General features: G+C 38.3%; 1 protein-coding gene across 1 annotated transcript in view; it reads right to left on the reverse strand.

Moving 5' to 3' along the window:
- Positions 1-20,483, reverse strand: part of LOC131969647 (endothelin-converting enzyme-like 1) — a 62,405-nt gene that overhangs the window by 12,084 nt on the left and 29,838 nt on the right. Inside the window, exons 7-11 of the mRNA XM_059330754.1 lie at positions 13,296-13,394; positions 12,238-12,312; positions 8,467-8,570; positions 7,438-7,496; positions 4,293-4,344 (exon numbers count right to left, since the gene is read on the reverse strand). Of these exons, the coding sequence (XP_059186737.1) occupies positions 4,293-4,344; positions 7,438-7,496; positions 8,467-8,570; positions 12,238-12,312; positions 13,296-13,394 (389 nt within the window). The remainder of the gene's footprint in view (positions 1-4,292; positions 4,345-7,437; positions 7,497-8,466; positions 8,571-12,237; positions 12,313-13,295; positions 13,395-20,483) is intronic.

Here is a 20,483-nt window from a genome sequence, read left to right on the forward strand (position 1 = left end):
TTTTTGCTACAAACACGTGTATTTTACAGTGGAGTAATGTATTTGGTGACACTTTACAATAACCATCATTTATAGATGGTAAATAGACCATTTATAAATGGTAAACAGATAGTTTATTAATGTTTAATCATCATTTATAAACCATATATAGGCCATTTAGAATGGTGAATAGAAAATGTAATAATGTTGAACTATAATTTATAAATGCCAAATAGATTACTTTACCATAAACAAACATAATTATTATTTTATTAATAGCTTTACACACATTATAACATTTTTAACACCATATTAAGTATGTAAATTATTTCAAAATTATTCGTATACCTTTAAGAAATAGCTTAAAACCATTTAAAGATTAAATATGTATAGAATTTTGTAAATGGTTAATAATAATTGGTTTATAAACCATCTATAAACATCACTTAGATGGTGATTGTAAAGTGTTACCAACTTTCTTAGTAGCTACAGGTGCTTAAAAAGTCTGGAATTGCCCATATTTATAATTTGACTATATGAACCCTCCAAGAAAAGTTGAATACTGAAGCAATAAAACACACTCTTAGAGATATGGTGTTTAGTACATTTAACAGTGAGAAAAAGTATTTTTACAAAAAATAAATGCAAAACCGATGGCTTGTATATATATATTACAGTATATTTTTGCTACAAACACGTGTATTTTACAGTGGAGTAATGTATTTGGTAACACTTTACAATAACCATCATTTATAAATGTAAACAGATAGTTTATTAGTGTTTAATCATCATTTATAAACCGTATATAGGCCATTTAGAATGGCAAATACATAATTTCTTAATGTTTAACTAACTAAATCATTTATAAATGGCAAATAGATGGTGTATTGAGGTAATATTTAGTTTAATTGTCCAACTTAAAATTTTATCGAAGTTTGTTGCCTTGAAATTTTGAGTTCACCCAACTTTTCTTTTTTTGCAGTGTGGACTAAAAGTAAAAAAGTTCCCAAAATAAATAAACTATTATAAAGGTCTTTAGCACGTAGGACACAGATCTATATGTCGTCATTTAGAGAAAATCTAGTTGGAAAGTTGATGCTAGATCTGTCTCTATACCTGTCCACTCCACTTTAGAAGAAAACAATAAACCTTGTGACTGATCTGATGTCTCATTAAGAGCTCTGTGCTTTTCTTCCCTTCTTGTCCTCATTGCTAATTCTGCTCGGGTGAGTCAGATACAATCCAAGTTGCTCTTGGGAGCTAATTTTGGATCCATGTGACTCAGATTGGTATTGAATAAAAAAGAAGCTCAATGCCACTTTTTCTGTTCACACTGATTAGAAAACATCAGATATCTGGTTCACATGTGAGACAACATCAGCATTGGGACGTTTCAGCTGCAGTGTGAACATAAATCTTAATTTCCAAAGTTGTTTGTTTGCAGAAAAACAACACCCTGTATGACATCGCAACCTTGTGTAATCATCTGCTGGCCCTCAACCCACACGTGGCCCCTGTGTGTCAAAGCAGCGGGTGGCTCCACCTCTCCTTGACCCTGGGCTGAGTTGCAGTGGTGTCTTTGCGCCACATGCAGATATTGAGAGCGATGAGAGGGCAGGCTCAGGGCTATTCACATGGCTACATCTGAAAATGACTTTCTGACAGCTAGTCGATACACTGCCTCACACCGGGCCCCACTCCCCCGCTAAACTAACTGGCTGATTGAAGCTTCATTATGCTCAACGTGGTGGCGGAGAGCTGTGTGTGTGTGTGTGTGTGTGTGTGTTTGTGTGTGTGTGTGGGAGTGAGCGAGAGAGAGAGAGAGAGAGAGAGAGTTTATAGGAGGTTAGGACTACTGCAGTAATAACTTCGAGGGACAGGTACGCACACACACACACACACACACACACACACACACACAGACACACACACACAAACACAAACACACATAGACACACACAAACACACACGTACACAGACACACACACACACACATAGACACACACAAACACACACGTACACAGACACACACACACATAGACACACACACACACACACACGTACACACACACACACACACACACACACAAACACACACACACACACACACACACACAGACACACACAAACACACACGTACACAGACACACACACACACACACAAACAAACACACAGACACACACACACACACACACACACACACACAAACACACACGTACACAGACACACACACACACACACACACTTAACTCCATCATTAATTAATGCTGATTAGCATGCATGGCAGCAGGTAGTGGAAGTAGTGGTGATCACATCTAATGAAGACACAGAAGTTTTAGCTAATGTTGGGTACACAAACTGCTAATTGAGAAGTGTTTGTGTGTTTGTGTGTGTGTGTGTGTGTGTGTGTGTGTGTGTGCTCTGGGGGGTGGCAATGAATGCAGGAGGTGCAGCTATTTGGACTGAATTGTATACGTTGGCTTAGAATAATACTGAATACTGGCAGCAGCAGGTTTGCTCCTCAGTGAATAGCTTTGGTTAACAAAGGCTATGTTGAGTGGAAAAATAGTTGTTTACCTGCACATTTGTCAGTGCTGCAGTGCTCTGGTTTCTGACTGACCATTTTTAAACCACACCAAAACTTGCACCGTGTTTGTAACAAAAATATACTGTAATATATAAACAAGCATCACTGTAATTTTTACAATTATTTTTTGGAAAAATACTTTTTCTCACTGTTAAATGTACTAAACACCATATCTCTAACAAAAATATACTGTAATATTTAATGGTAAAATCTTTAATTTTTGCGACATTTAAAAAATATTCTCTCAATTAAATGGCAGAACAGCATTTCTTTTGATGAAAAACATATTTTTATAGTAAAATATGGAATAAAATGGCGATCTTAAATGTGAAATCAACAGTACTAATATCATTTTACCGTAATATTGGAAAAAGTTGCACCGTATTTATTTCGGTAAAGTTCTGGCAACCACAGCTGCCGTTTTTTTTAACCATAAAAACAACAGTTATTTTTTTTTACAGTGTACTCCATATCTGTCAATCCCTGGTAAAAAAAAATATAATAAAATGAATACAAGGTAACACTTTACAATAACCATCTAAGTGATGTTTATAGATGGTTTATAAACCAGTTATTATTAACCATTTACAAAATTCTATATTTAATCTTTAAATGTTTTCAAGCAATTTCTTAAAGGCATAAGAATCATTTTTGAAATCATTTACATAGTTAATATGGTGTTAGAAATGTTATAATGAGTGTAAAGCTATTAATAAACTAATAATTATGTTTGTTTATGGTAAAGTAATGTATTTGGCATTTATAAATTATAGTTCAACATTATTACATTTTCTATTCACCATTCTAAATGGCCTATATACGGTTTATAAATGATGATTAAACATTAATAAACTATCTGTTTACCATTTATAAATGATGGTTATTGTAAAGTGTTACCGAATACAAAACTGCAGAAGAAATCATTTGAGTTCTAATTTTAACATAATGAATAGTTGTATCGGTAACACTTTACAATAACCATCATTTATAAATGGTAAACAGATAGTTTATTAATGTTTAATCATCATTTATAAACCGTATATAGGCCATTTAGAATGGTAAATACATTATTTATTCATGTTTAACTCACTACATCATTTATAAATGGCAAATAGATGGTATATTAATGTAAGTTTATAGTTACTTTACCATTAACAAACAATTGAATTATAATTAATAGTTTATTAATAGTTTTAGTTGCACTCATTTTAACATTTTTAACACCATATTAAGTATGTTAATGATTTTTGAAATTGTTCATATACCTTTAAGAAATTGGTTGAAAACATTTAAAGATTAAATATGTATAGCACTTTGTAAATGTTAATAATTGGTTTATAAACCATCTATAAACATCACTTAGTTGGTTATTGTAAAGTGTTTCCGTTGTATCCAATAACACTGTGAATTTCCCATCACAAAGAGCTCACAGAGATAAATGGGACGGACAGGGAGACTATCTGCTTTCATGCACCATCAAATTACACGGTGGACTTAAATTTAGGGAGGCGACCTCTCAATGACACCTGTTCCATTAGCAGGACCTTGTTCAATAATTGAGCTCTTGGTGGGTAGTTAAATTGGTTTAATCAGGTGTGTTGGGACCTGGGTGAAGCAGAGGTTGGCCAGACTAACGTAGCCTTTAATGACCTTTGTTGTTGTGGCGTGATGATGTCGTTGCCTCCCTGCGGACTGAGAAGCAGCGACAGGAGGAGAGCTACTTACTGTGGGAACTCAGGGTTGTAGAGAGTGGGCTGCAGGATGCCGGCAGGAAAGACTGGAAAAGAGATAAAGAAACAAGAGGGAAGTGAACATTTCCAGATAGACTGAGTGTGTGATATTCATATATAAGTTTTTTTTTTAATTTATCAAAGTCAGCACATTGATACAGTCTCTTCTAGAGGGAAAACGACAGTTAGGGAGGAAATGGAAAACACTGATGCCTTCAAGCTGCACTACCCAGGATATGTTGATGTGAAAGAGAGAAGCTGCTATAGAGGACAATGACAGAAAGTCTCTCTATTTGCCCAAATGCTTTTCTCTCAGCACACACTGAGAGCAAAATACTAATCAGTCTCTGCAGCAGCAACTTTTTGCTTCATGCAGAGGAAGCTGCATTTACCAGTGATGGCTTAACTTCTTAACCTCTTCTATGCCATCATACGTTTTGAATGAACCTGGTCTCACAGGAATCCGTGAAATAGCCACGGATTCGCTTAACTCAAAATCCTTGGAATAGCCACGGAATCACTCAAATGTCTGTGAAACTGACACGGATTTCGTTACTATGCAAGTTAATTGTAAAAAAAAAACCCTAAAACTAATAAAAACTAAACTAAAACTAAGCATTTTCAAAAAATAAAAACTAAACTAAAACTAGAACTAAAACTAACTGAATTTGAAAACAAATATTCACAACAAAATTAAAACTAAAACTAATGAAAAATCCAAAACTATTATAACCTTGCATGGCAATCACTGCTTATGATTGTTGCTTATTTTGGAGGCTGAATCAGCTCAGTTTTAAGGAATCTATTGGTACCAAGAATGTCAGGATATCATGTCGGGAAGTTGCAGAAACAACACTGCAAAGTGTTGATTTGGCATGGTCATTTTCAAAGCGGTCATGGGACCTCTGACGTCATTATATCTGAATGAAAATGGGCTCTCTGGGTCCCCACAAGTCTCATCTTTACATATAGTATATGTCTACTTTATGCTGATAGCATGCAGTTTAACCTCCTGAGACCCAAACTTTTGTTTGGTATGTATTGTTAGTTTCTACTAGATATTTGATATTTTGGATTTGTAGGACATGATAAGTACAAAAACTAAGCAATGTCTTTGAACGATAGTAGTTTTTGAAAAAACAACAACAAATCGGTTAATTTTACTGTATAACATAATTAATTCACCAGTGTATAAACATTTTATTTCCTTACATTTACTCCCTCTCTTTGGAAGAACGACAGTAAAAGTCTATTCGTTCTCAAATGAGAACTTCCTGATTAGCAGAATCGTAGCTTGTTGCTATTGCTAAAAATAGTCAAACTTGCACAGAATATCAAACTACAAACATTATTAAGCACAAATTAACAAGTTTTAACCATAAAATCTGGTCAGATTTTGTACCTGGTCCACTTTTGTCTAGGGATAAGCTGTTGATTGACTTTAGCAAGGTGCTGCCATCTTGTTTTTACACTAATTGGTGTATTGTGCTTTTTCTAGAGTGTGTACTACTGAGGACAACATGTTATAGTTAAGCAGAATTAAGTATAAGGTCCATAAAACCTAACATGAAATGTCCACATATGAGGACGCAGGGTCACAGGAGGTTAAATCAAGACACGACTGTGCAGCCTCACAGAGCTGCTAGCATGGATTTAGACTCTTTGTTCACATTTCTTACTTTTACAGGCAAATTTTTAAAAATGATTCCAAATGAATTGGTATGTTCAATAATTATAATTGAAGCCAGAAAATATGCCTATATAGCTGGTCAGGATTTAACATTATCAGTGTCAGTGAGCCAAAACTGCCCATGAAGACAAAAAAAATCCACTAAGCTACTTTTAATTAAATCTCAGCCCATGTCTCTTTATCTTCAAACAGAACTTGATCTAGACATGAAATAAAAGAAGCCAAAGAGATGGAAGTAAAGCTTCCAGTGGGCAATATTCATTTCATATTTTTCAAAAAAAGGTATGAAAATGATCACAGAGAGAGTTGAGAAGTGAAGTGGCTGGGTTAAGTGTGAGGAATAATGTGTGGGTTAAAAGAAAATGACCCATGGGGCTCTGATGACTGTGTTTGTCTGACTCCTCCTGTCCTCTAGCACCAGCTTGTGAGCACAACATTGATTTTTCTGCGAAAGATTTAATCCAGCAGGCAGGCGGACACAGACAGCGGGCCGATCACGGGAGGAGAGGAGGAGAGGAGGAGAGGAGAAGAGGGAGGGGTGACAGCACAAGGCCAGATTTGTTAAAACTCAGGACGATGTTACTGCTTGTTTTTCCTCCGGGGGGTATTAAGTATGTGAGGTGGAGATCGAAGTAGAAAGTGAGCAATGAGAAGGAATATGATATGAGGAGGTGGACGTTTTTTTTTTCGCTTTTATCAAAGCGGCCGACATGTTTGACTTGTTGAAAACAGGCGGCAACATGGTGTAATTGCGTGTAACTAATGCCATGTCGTGGTGCAGAATGTCAATGGGGGAAGGATTGTGTGTGTGCGCGTGTTATATAGCTACATTGTGGGGACTTGTCTTTCTCGTCAGGACAAACTGCAATTCCCAATGAGGTAAATCAATACATTTTGAGCTGAGGACTTTCAGATTGTATGACTATGTTAAGGTTAGGATAAGGATTAGGATTAGGCAAGTAGCAGATATGTGTTTGGGTTTGGATGTGTCTCCAGAAAATGTATGTTAGGCAATGTAATGTCCCCCAAAGTAATGGAGACAAACATGTGTGTGTGTGTGTGTGTGCCTGTATGTGTGTACGTATCTGTGTGTGTGTGTATGTGTTTGTGTGTGTGTGTGTGTGTGTGTCTGTGTGTATGTGTTTGTGTGTTTGTGTGTGTGTGTGTGTGTGTGTGTGTCTGTGTTTATGTGTTTGTGTGTTTGTGTGTGTGTGTGTTTGTGTGTGTGTATGTGTCTGTGTCTGTGTGTGTGTATGTATCTCTCTGTGTGTGTGTTTGTGTGTGTGTCTGTATGTGTGTACGTATCTGTGTGTGTCTGTGTGTGTGTGTGTGTATGTGTTTGTGTGTCTGTCTGTGTGTGTGTGTGTGTGTGTGTGTGTGTGTGTGTGTGGAGACAGGTGACTGAGAGAACACAAATATCAGTATGTACAATGAAGAGTCACGCACTCACCCATTTGGTTCTTGTTAGGGAGGTAGTAGGCATTAAGAGCCTGAGGGGGGAGAAGCCACCTGAAGAGAAAAACATTGTCAAACAAACAGGGTTTTAAAGATAGGATCCCTCACACACACACACACACACACACACACACACACGCTGAAATCACCAATCTACCTCCTCGAAACACACCCCGCTCCTGAACAGAATCCCAAACACCTCTGCCTATCTCTCCCTGTAAACCCCTGGTGAGAAACTCTCGCTGTGTGTGGTCCCACGGCCAAAGTTCCTCTCTGCATCTAAAATCACGGACAGTTCCTTTATGCTAATCCACTTAAAGCCAGACCAATCGATTGGCACAAAATCCCCCAAATGTCTAACTCTGAAAGTGTGAGATGCCCTTGTTCCAGGAGTGAAAGACTGATGGCTCTGGGTGGACTGTGGAGAGATGAAGAGGAGACAAACCAAGGAGGAGGAGGGTTTCTTTCTTTATATCCAAGACAGAGTGAGTAATGAAAGGTTCACTTTTTGGTGATAAAGGGGGGGAGTATGTGATTTAAGTCTTCGGGGCGTTGAGTGTGGGCTAATGATACAGTTGTTTTGAGCACCTTGGAATACTAATGTGACTGTAATGTGTTGTCATAGCAGAGAGGCACTCAATCCACGAGCACAGGGCTGTGTTTTAGAAAAATGAAGCTCATGTCCCACAGCACTTTCCTGCTGCCTGGCTGCTGCAGATAAGTAAATCAAATGGATTCTCTCCAGCTGTGTACGTCGATTTGGTATCTGTTGGTTTAATTTAGAGGCGCATCAACAAATGTGTCAAACTAAAAAAAGGATTCACAGGGACACATGTTAGGCATGTCAAACATATTAGAGACAGCCGCTCACAGCTGCAGCAGTGTCCAGTGTGGGCCTCAGCTGCACAAGCTCTCACTGGATTACAAATGTATTAACCTTCTTTAATTGCTTTGCACCACGTGTCAGTAGCGGAGATAGCCGGCCGCTGTGAGCTCGTGTAATGTGAGGAGATATGACACTCACGCCGTCTTGTCCACTTCTTCCCGGATCTTCTTCACTGACATCTTGATGTTGAACTTGATGCTGTTGAGGATGTTCTTGAAATAGGTCTTCTCGTCCACCTCGAACTGCAAAACCACAGATATGAAGGCATTTTGTGACCTTTGCTGCATGCTTTGTGTTAAAGGAGGAGTTTGACATTGTTGCGATATTGTATTACAGGATTACTATAATCTCTGTGTGCGTCTGTGTCGTTTTAGTCCGTCTGCTTATATTTTTTGCACATTTATGACCAAGAGATGAAGCTCAAGGACCTCTTGTAATTGCAGTGACTCACACAAAAATATTTGCCTGCCCTGTTTTATAACGTCACTGACTGCTGACTCTTTACTCCTTTAATGCTTAGTTCACACTACATGAATTTCAAAGTTGTCAACCTGCTGTACTGTTCCCACTACACAACTTGTTGTCTCAAAGTCTGTGACGTGTTTCCTTTAGAGTCAGATCAATCGCATTAAAGAAAATGATAATTCTACCCAAAATTCGACCAGGGGGTGCTGACGGCTGTTGCAGAAGCATTTGAGTCCATTAATCTCAATGCAAAATGACTCAACTTCTCACTTGATTTATTACCTCAGAATATTTTTTTTCTTCAAGACAATATTGTGTAGATAATGGTCCAATTTAGAAGAAAACAGAAGATAAAAAATCGTATGATTTGGGGCGTGGCTTTTTTTTTTTTTTTAATAAAAAAGGATCTTTACCGGTTTGGTCTCATAACTTTGACCCTTCCACACTGTATTTTCACTAAATATGAAAGCTACGCACTCTTTGATACATGAGGCCCCTGATCAACATATGCTTGCCCACAGGAATTACATTAATACTCTAATTGTCTTTGTACATTTCACACAAAATTACATACCAAAATAATTTCTTATCAATCAGGTAAGCCGAAACAAGCCGGACACCCAGAAACGTCACGATGCACTCGATCATTTCACAGTTTTCAAATTTGGATGACATTTGAAGCAAAGCCTCATCCCAGTTGTCCCCAGTACATTCATCTGTTTATACAGTTACCCCCACTAGTTTTCAACAACTGAGCTTCCTGTATTTTAATTGTATAGTGCCTGAAGCTAGGATATTGCTGTCTCGTTGTTTTGGTGCCGAAGATTGAAGGACGATTCACGTTTATGCCGCCTCAGTGACATGGTTTCCTCTGCCTCCAGGCCAGCATCAGACAGGTTTTGTACAGTGGTGCTTTGCAGGCAGTGGGTGGTGTAGAGCCCCACATCACGGCCACCCTGGGGTGTACCTTTCTGTTATTGTTACAGTGGTATAAAACTGAGGCAGAGCCTGGATCAGCTCCATTTTGGTGATTATTGAATTCAATGGCAAGATCTTGAAGTCTGAAAACAGCGAATAGTCTGTTTAACGGTTCTTGCTTAGTTTCTTTACTTTTCCGGGTCTTTGTTTAAATTTTTATCTCCCTTCTCTAGCCTGTCCATCTGTTTCCACTTGTTTGTTTGTAGGCTGAGTAGTATTGACCAATCACGTCTGAGCTGCAGGTAAAAGTCCTTGTGGGGTCCGAAAGAGGCAGAACACATGCTTGAAAAGCAATCTGGAAACCCATCAGCTAACGTCTGGCATCTTTTCAGCTGTATATTAGCGTAGCGAAACTGGCTATTGTGTAACAATCCAGTCAGAGATGTCCTCTCTGAAATTAAACTCCATTCTAGTATCTTATGTTGCTAATTTGATTGTAAACAGTGGATAATAAAAAATGATAGATAGGACAGTAGGACAGTAAAGACGTTAAAATTAGGCGATGTGGTAAAATTAATAAAAGGCTCTGTTAAATAGATATGTTTTAAGAAGAGATTTAAAAGATGTCACTGATTTCACACATCGAAGATCATCAGGCAGGGAATTCCAGAGTTTTGGGGCTTCCAGAGGATCTGAGGCTCTGACTCATATGGCAGCAACAGCTTGCATATATAGGGGGGTGCTGAACCATGAAGTGCTTTAAAAGTAATCAGTAAAATCTTAAAATCAATTCTAAAATGGACTGGTAACCAGTGAAGAGAGGCTAAAACAGGGATAATATGTTCAGATCTCTTGGTGTTGGTTAAAAGTCTAGCAGCTGGATTCTGCAAGATATATGTTTTTTTTTTACTTAGTCCAGAGTATAGAGAGTTGCAATAGTCTAGCCTTGATTAAATAAAAGCATGGATGACCTTCTTAAGATCAGGCCACGAAAGAAATGACCTTAGAGATGCATCTTAAATGATAAAAACATGACAGTTGAAACTTGTTTCTCGAATGTGAGATCGCTGTCAAATGTAACAGCTAGGTTTCTGGCCGTGGGTTTAACAATGTGTAAGACAGGGATTCAAGGTGGTTCTGTAAGGTAGGAATGGTTGTCGTGGGAACAAAAAGGATTATTTCAGATTTGTCTTCGTTCAGCAGTAAGAGATTTTGTGTCATCCAGGATTTTATATCCGTTAAGCAGGATAAAAGTTCATTAAAATTGCCCTTTTCACTGGTTTGTAGTGGAAGATAAATTTATGTGTCGTCGGCATAACAGTGATATTGCACATTGTGTTTACTGATGATTTGGAGGGGGAAATCTTGGCCCAGATATCCGCTGGCTACACCGAAGCCCCAGAGATGTAAACTAATCCCCCATTAAAGTATTGTAGGATGGAGAGTGGGTGCCACTGCTCAGCCTTGCAGGCAATTTTTCAAGTGTCCACTCACGGTATTGAATGCAGAAAATCAGTATCGGGCCCTTTTTCATACACCACCATAACATAAAAGATGTCTGCTTCAGGTTTTATATTTGTGAAGCTTTCCTCATGCTGATAAGTGACTCTAAAAGACTGCAAATTCAGTGGGCTGCATAACATAAACGTAAATCCAGACGCAAAAAACTTTTTTGCTGCATGCACCAGGTGAGTAGTTCTCATTAGACTGAGTAGGTAGGTAGGTAGTATCCAGTTCTTATCATACATCCATGCAGTGTGTGATTTCCACAGAAAGAGGGTGATGTTTTCAAAAAAGATTTGACGACTGTCTCTCATCAATTAAAAAATATGAAGCTCCAGGAGACATTTTGGCTCGTTTTGTTATGAAAAGACACATGGGTTAAAAACTGGCAGGAAGTAATAAATGGAGCGAGCAGTTTTAAGTGATGTTCAGATGAAACTGTGTAGAGCAACTGATCAAAACGACACATTATTCTGTGCTAATTTGCACAAAATTTAACTTGTGTATCTGCCAACACTGTGCAACTTCTCTCCATCCTAAAGTGGACGTTTTTGTATCGCCTCAAGTGCGAATCGCAGTCATCGTTGCGACTGTAACATGAGTCTGATCCACTCCTGACCCTTTAAAAAACAGCAAGGAGGCCTATTGCATGGGATGCAATTACTATTTTAGTCTGACCAGAAGCAGAGATAACATGTATTCCTCATGGGGCTAAAAAATAAATTTTACATATTGCCTCTAGGTTGCATCCACATACTTAAAGTACATTATTTATTTGAGCAGTCTCAGCAAAGCCCTGGGTTCATTTGCCCCGGCACATGATGTGGTTTTGCTCCATCTGAATACAATCACCCAGGTTGCACTGCAATGTCTAATGGAAAATCATTCTAGCGACAGAGACAGAAAGGGATGCTGAGAAATTGAATTTTTTGTTGTTGTTGTTATAATGTGTGTGGGTGCTCGTGCGTGGTGAGACTGACCAGACAGCACAGAGTGAAACACAGAAAGAGGCTCATGACTCACCCCGTATTCTTGATCTATGAGCTCAGGTTTGAGCAGGAAGTCTGGGTATCCTGTCATCACCATCATGTGCTTCAGCTGGGAGAGAAGAAGAAGAAGAAGTGTGTGATGTCGGGAGGGAGAAAGTGGAGGAGAAACAACTGGTTCGACATCACTCCACTTCCACTTTCAGTAACTAATAAGCACCCATACACACGCAGCTGTGGTTGCCAGAACTTTACCCTAATAAATACGGTGCAACTTTTTGTAATATTACAGTAAAATTATATTGGCACTGTTTATTTCCTGTTTAAGATTGCAGTTTTATTCCATATTTTACCGTAAAAAAATAAAGTGAAATGCTGCATAAATTAAAGATTTTACCATTAAATATTACAGTATATTTTTGTTAGAGATACGTTTAGTACATTTAACAGTGAGAAAATGTATTTTTACAAAAGATGAATGCAAAAATGATGTCTTGTATGTATATATATATATATTACAGTATATTTTTGCTACAAACATGGTGCCAGTGTATTTTACAGTGGAGAAATGTATATATATATATTTTTTTTTATGTAAAAAATACTGTTTTAGGGAGGGAGAAAGTGGAGGAGAAACAACATGGTTCGACATCACTCCACTTCCACTTTCAGTAACTAATAAGCACCCATACACACTGTTTTTGGACCCAACAACACACACACACACACACACACACACACACACATCCGCATCAACTAATCAAGCAAACCCAATGTAATAGGATTACAGGGAAGCTCTTTATATTCAGCATGGCCCTCTAAAAGGATTATAACTTCAGATTGTAAAAGTATTAGAAGGGATATCTTGCAGTGCAGACCCTAAATCAGCACCGCAGAGAGATCCGGATTAGGCGATCCTCACTTCTCAATGTCAAGCCCTTGATGTATTCTATCACACACTTCCATCTAACCAAGCAATCAATCAAACCCCCGGAAAGAAAGGAATTGCAAAGAAATAATTAAATCCTTTTCAAATACTAATCGGATCTGGCGGGAGCGGTGTTTGTGTTGCACAAGCTGAGTTAGGTGCTGAACCTTTGCTCTGGCAGCCTCCTTGGTGGATTCATCCATCCAGTCCAGCTCTTGCAGCCGCAGGTCCAGGGAGTGCTTTATGTCCTCTACCAGCTCCTGCACCTGGAGGGAGAGCACATCATATTGGAAGAAGTTTTAAAAGCCCTGAAAGCAAATTTTCTCAGTCAGCCTCTTGCTGTAAATCACAGTAACTCTTATTTAACCACAGTTAGAACAAAATGCACTAAATACTAATACTAAATACTAATGTGCAAAAAAAAGTTAGTATCATGTCATTATGGGTTGTGGTTAGGGTTAGTACTATAGTATATAGCATAGTTGGTGGTGATGATGTCTCAGACACCATTGTTGACAATTTATCCAACTGCCTAATAGTGTTCTTTAATAATATCTCACACATTGAAAAAAAAAGAAAGAAAGTTGTTTTTACAGTAAAAAAACGACAGCTGTGGTTGCCAAAACTTTACCCTAATAAATACGGTGCAACTTTTTGTAATATTACAGTAAAATTATATTGTCACTGTTTATTTCCTGTTTAAGATTGCAGTTTTATTCCATATTTTACCGTAAAAAAATAAAGTGAAATGCTGCATAAATTAAAGATTTTACCATTAAATATTACAGGATATTTTTGTTAGAGATACGTTTAGTACATTTAACAGTGAGAAAATGTATTGTTACAAAAGATGAATGCAAAAATGTTGTCTTTTATATATACATATATATATATATATATATATATATATATATATATATACAGTGTCAATATTCACTCAGTGAATGTACATAATCACTTTGTATGTTGGAATAGCCACGGAATATGACTGTCATTAACTTGCATTGTAGAGAAATCCGTGTCAGTGTCAGAAATTTGAGCGATTCCATGGCTATTCCACGGATTTTGAGTTAAGCGAAATCCGTGGCTATTTCACGGATTTCTGTGAGACCAGGTTGCATTTTACGGTCTTTTACTGTCATGGTCTAGCAGTTTTTCACTGTAAAATCTACAGATATTTTTTTACAGTGTACCTGTGCCTCCTACTTCCTGTCACCTAGGCCCCTAAATATACACACTCAACCCTGTGCAGTTAGTGTCCCTATAAAGCAAGTATCAGTGCTCATAGTGGGCCCGTACTCACCAGCACGCAGCACTTTTCACAAGCTGCTGATAATCTTTCTGCCCTCTCTGTATCAGGCTGTCTGAGCCACTTATAATGAGTGTAAAAAAGGCTGCAGGGTTTCCCCTTCATTCATTTTGCCACCGCCACTTCCTACTTTTATAAAATGTTGTGACGTCGAGCTGAAATTAACCACACAGTCGTTCTCTTTCCCTCCACTTTGAGGCTGAGCTACTGGAACATTGACAGGACGTCAATCAAAACAACAAAAACAACAGCATGAGTCCAGCATTTTCTTTGTCAGAGTTAGTGGATGCCAACTGCATTAAAGTGTGTTACTTCACAGTACAGTTGTACTGCCTCTTTTCTGTCCCTTTTATATCGTTCTGAATATTTTAGAGACATACTGAAAATGTTCAGGGGTTTGATTTGGTGTAATTAAAGTCTACAGGGTCAAGCACACTTCAGAAGATAGTGCTTGTGTTTTTCTGAAAAATGTTGCTTAAACTGACTATTATTTGCCAACCAAGGTTGGTTTTACTTTCACCTTTGATATCAGTTCTGTGTAATGTGAATTCCCATGTCTCATATGTAATGAGCTATTAAGCCACAGTGAAACTACAATTACTGATAATGCATTTTACCTTAAGAACCATAAGAAATACAGATGGGAAGCTACACAGTAACATGAAAAAATAAATAATTGACTTGCCCTTTAACCCAGTAATTTTGTTGCCTCAAAGTAAACGAGTAGTTCTGTTATGTCTTAATATATTTGATAAAATGTATTAAATATAAATGTGTCCTTGATTTTGAGGCAGTTGTTTAAGTAACTTAAATGTAAAAATGTTTGAGATAGAATCTACTTATTTTGACCACATTAAATATAATCTTTATGTGTATGTAATTCTAAATCAAGATAATTTTGAATGAATCCAACACAATAGAATTAGTCAGTTTTTAATTGACAGGCACTTCCTGTTAAGTTGTTATTAACTCAACTTGTAACGTAGTTAGATTTCATTAATAACATTGCGTGCAATCTGTTGCCTCAATTATATTGAGTAGCTATTTATCTTTTTTTACAGTGTGCAAACTGTTAAACTTTTTTCATAAATCTCAACTCTGCATTCTGAATTTGATACATTCTGATTTTATTCACACAGTCTTCCAACTTTTCTGATCCTGGTGCTTTTCTCAAGCAACTGCAAACGTATCAGCTGCTCTCTAAAAGACACTGGGCCATGATGTGTCCTTCAGCTGCCTCTACGTTGGTGATTCAGGCTAACAAGGGCGCTTGTCTTTTCCCGCCCTGTCTCCTGTCTCTCAGCTTCAGCTCCTGAGACTCATTAAATCCTGCCCATGCTGAGGAAAGCAGCAACAGTGAGCCCGTCAAGGCGAACACTCATTGCCACTGGCTGCAGGTCCGCTACCTCTCGCATTGATAATGAGGTTTCCAACTTGTGTGGCCACGCTAGCGTTGGACAGGACTGATGTCTAGGCAATGGGAAATGATCAATGTGGACATGGAAAGTACCATAAGTGCCACTTTTTTACCCTCTCCACATTACATATAAGGATCATAGACTGTATATAAATAATGGACGTAGTCACCGTGCAACCTGGTCTCACAGAAATCCGTGAAATAGCCACGGAATCGCTCAAATTTCTGTGAAACTGACACGGATTTCGCTACAATGCAAGTTAATGACAGTCATATCCCGTGGCTATTGGTTTGTTCCAAGTCACGTGACTTTCAAGGTCCCGGCGGTCAGAACAAAAAAGATGGCGGACAGTTCTCTCATTTTTAGTGAAAAATCAATATTTTGACTTAGTTTCTGCATAAAAATGGATTTTGATCACATTTCTAGCGAGAAATATATGTTTTATTTTCTAAATATTCACTCAGTGAATGTACATAATCACTTTGTATGTTGGAATAGCCACGGGATATGACTGTCATTAACTTGCATTGTAGCGAAATCCGTGTCAGTTTCACGGAAATTTGAGCGATTCTGTGGCTATTTCACGGATTTCTGTGAGACCAGGTTGCACTGTGACGTCACCCATTGGTTTGTGGCCCGTTGGAAGCATCGAGTTCAGCGTTATACTCGTCGCCATCTTGTTTCCGATACGCGGAGCAGACCATATCTGGACTGTGGAGGAGGAGAGGGATCTGATCACTGACTACAGCCTCTCTACACCTCAACCTGACTGAGAGAAGCTGCTGCTAATTCATGTTAGCATTAACTGGAGCATTAACTGGGATGCTAGTTTTGGCTAGCAAAAAAACTAAATGTACGTTACTGACCTCAGAAAACTGAGCAGCGACTCCTTGGAGTGTCTGTTAGTCCAACCAAACGCTTAACAAGACATTTTTACTGAACAAAACGTTCAAATAAACTGTCATTAAGTGAAAATACAGTGTGAAAGGGTCAAAGTTATGAGACCAAATCGGTAAACGTCCTCTTTTCTATCTATATAACGTTATGTATGACTTTATTGACACGTTGCCGTGGATACGCATTGCTCTGCTTCGTCCCTTGCCTCGTCAGTGATCTGTAGCCACGCCCCAAATCATACGATTCTTTATCTTCTATTTTCTTCTAAATGGGGCCATTATTAGAACTATTGATATCAAATTGTCTTGAAGATGATTTTTTACTAGCGATTGAGACCATGTTGTCGTCCTGAAAACATTTTCTGAGGTAATAAATAAAGTCAGAAGTTTTCAAATTTTGCACTGAAATGAATGGGTAGATTTTTTTCAGCCAAACTTAGCGCCCCCTGCTGGAATTTTCGGTAGATTGCAGGCTTAAGGCACTTCCTGGTTTGCCTCCATGCTCAGATAAGGAGATTGCCGCCTGATAAGGTAGTATAAATTCCGTTTTGATGCTTATGGGATTAGCACCCACTTCTTTTTGCATCAACCTGCCACACTGTAGGCGTGATCTTAAAAATCCCTCTTCTCTATTCTTTAATTAATCAGAAAGGCTCCACTAGCTTGAAGCATTATTGAAATTTACACTTGGTATCTTATTAGAATCTTAAATGGAACATTAGGAGCTTGGGAACTTAAATTTCAATTAAGGTACAGTACATAGAAAGTAATTAGCGCCCAGAACAGTTGTGTCAGACTTGCTTTATGCTTTATAGTCCTGAGCTTTGGCAGAGATTTAAAAGTTTGCAAGAGAAGAAGAAAGGCAGCACGATGTAAGATAAAGTGCGTGGGATGGACCGTGAGAGTTGAAGAAGAAGAATGTGAAAGGGAGATGATGGAGGGCTTAAAGAAAGAGCATGGGGTTAGAGAGGTTAGAAATCTCATTGGGAATCATATCCCCATGTCCTAGAGTGGACACGAGACTGAGATAAGAATACATATGGGGGAGGATTAAGGTGAAAGAAAGGGGAGCAAAGGCCAGAGGTGTGGGATTAGTCCTGACTGACCTAGAGCAAAATAGAAACAAAAAAAGCATTGAGTGAGAGGTGGAGACGAGAGACAGTTCTGATTGGCATGGGTGCTATTTCCAGCTACTAACACAGGAATCAATTAAAGTCATTCAGCCATGTCAAAAACCACAGTCAGGCCCCCACACCGCCAAAGAAAATGATGAAGAATGAAAAATAAAGAAACATTATCCGAAAAATAGGTACATACATATCTGATAAGATATTTGTGAAACATTGTTGTTCAATGATTTAAGTGATACACTAATTACGCAAATAATAAAAAAGTCATGAATTTAAATTCAAGGTCAGTTTTGTGTTTTTCCTTTTGCTGTCTTTTAATGTAGTCTGGTGCTGTTTGTCTCACCGTGGTGAGGTGGTGTTTTATGTTGTGTTCTGGTCTTGTTATTTCCTGTTTTATTGTGAAATAGTAACTCTGGAAATGGATTTTGATCACATTTCTAGCGAGAAATATATGTTTTATTTTCTAAATCTTCACTTAGTGAATGTACATAATCACTTTGTATGTTGGAATAGCCACGGGATATGACTGTCATTAACTTGCATTGTAGCGAAATCCGTGTCAGTTTCACGGAAATTTGAGCGATTCCGTGGCTATTCCACGGATTTTGAGTTAAGTGAAATCCGTGGCTATTTCACAGATTTCTGTGAGACCAGGTTGCTAACTCTCCTCTCGTTTCAGGTCACTTGCCCTTCCCTGTGTGTCATCTGTCTGATTGTCTCCCCTAATCACCGATTGTGTTCACCTGGTGCTCCCTTCGCTCCATGTGTTCCAATAGTCTGTGTTCACCTGGTGCTCCCTTCCCTCCATGTGTTCCAACAGTCTGTGTTTTCCCTTGTCTTGGTCCAGTGTGTTTGACCCGTCACCATACCAGCCACTTATCTCCTTCTTGCCACAGCCACAGCTTGTCTTTTCTTAGTTATTTATTAGTTAGCGCAGTTCTTAGTTTCATAGCCGGCCTTTTGTCCTCATCCAGTTTCTCATAGTGTACTTGTAGAATCTTTTGCCGTCCTCCTTTGGAGCGACTTTTCTTTGTTAGATTTCTACTCATAGTCAGGAGTTTCATAGCCCTTTTCTTTTACTCTGTGCGGTTTTTCATTGCTGCATTTTTGAATAAAGAGATTTTAAGTTCACCTGCTCTACATCTGAGTCCTTGAGCCACTTGAGCCCGGCCTTACGCTGTTCATCTATTCTTATATGAAGTCAATGGAAATTCTGCTCATGTCTGCATAGATTTTAAGTACTGAAAAAAAAGTACGTAGTAATGGAAACACCTGCATTAAACATGTAGTGATAGATCTGACACTTAGAACATGATAATCTTGTTCAGTGTTCCTTGCACTGTTTCACTGTGTAGGTCAAAGCCCACACACAACATCAGAGTATATACAGTGCCAATGCTAAAGGATCTCAAACCTGCATTGTTTTTAATGGCCAGCAGAGGGCGACTCCACTGCTTGCAAAAAGAAGTCCAATTTGATAAAAGTCTATGAGAAAATGACCCGCCTTCTCACTTGATTTATTAGCTCAGTGAACATTTTCCTAATGACATTTAAGTCTCAGTCGTTAGTTTCAAGCATAATGTTATTTTTGTGAATTATGGTCAACTCAGCACAATATCTTGCTGAAATTGGGTTAATGGGCTTACTATGTGACTGCATGACACAGTGGAGGAAAAGTATAGTGGCAGCCAGAGCAAGGCCTTAAAAATGAAACTGGAGTGTTTTGGTCATGATAAGGTGGAAACCAGATCTTTAGATTACTAAATCATGTCAGATAGCTGATGCTGAAGTTCAAGGCTCCCACAGGTCAGAGATGTGAATGAGTCCTGCAAGTTATCAGATTTCTGCCTTGAGACACTTCATAACAAACTGAAAGACATTGAAACAGAGACACTTGAACATTACAAGCAGTTTCTGCTATATTTTTAATCAAATAAAAGGGTAACTTGGATAGATGAAGGCTATGAACTCTGCATCATTAAAAAAGGATTAAAACTGGTATTAAATGTCAATACTAGAGCTACTGGTAAGTTATGCGGCCATTTCTGAGACTCCTTAAAAAATGTCCTGGACAGGTCTCAGAAAATGTTTTTTTTTTTTAAAGACAGGGAACTGTTTGTTGTAAAACCTGCTTGTTTTTAGAATATAAAGTTTGATAATCCCACTGTGAACACAAACTCAAATCCTGCTTACAGCAGGATTTGAGTGTAATATGGAGCCAACAGGTTGTATTAGCTTGACGAGCCAACAGTCAGTAATGAATGAATGATGTGAAGTGAAAAAAGAAGCCTTTGCCCCAGGTTCAGGTCTCAAATTTGGCAGTACCAGCCGGGTTCAGACAACTTGGGTTACAGTTTTAGACCCGAGCAGAACTCGACACATTGCAGTTCATTTAAATTTTTTCAGTTTACTTCAAATTTAATGACCAATTTGGTGTAATTTGCAACAAGATCTCCGACCTTAATGACAGAATAGATCTTCTGTCAGCACCACCCAAAAACGACTCATATGCTGGTACAGAGCGGAGCGTTCTAAGAATAGCGGACACATCATTATACATAAGCGAACTGTTCATTGTTGCAGTTTGGTTGAATTTAGGCTA

Source organism: Centropristis striata, chromosome 4, assembly GCF_030273125.1.
Source record: "Centropristis striata isolate RG_2023a ecotype Rhode Island chromosome 4, C.striata_1.0, whole genome shotgun sequence".
In the NCBI taxonomy this organism is placed as follows: domain Eukaryota; kingdom Metazoa; phylum Chordata; class Actinopteri; order Perciformes; family Serranidae; genus Centropristis; species Centropristis striata.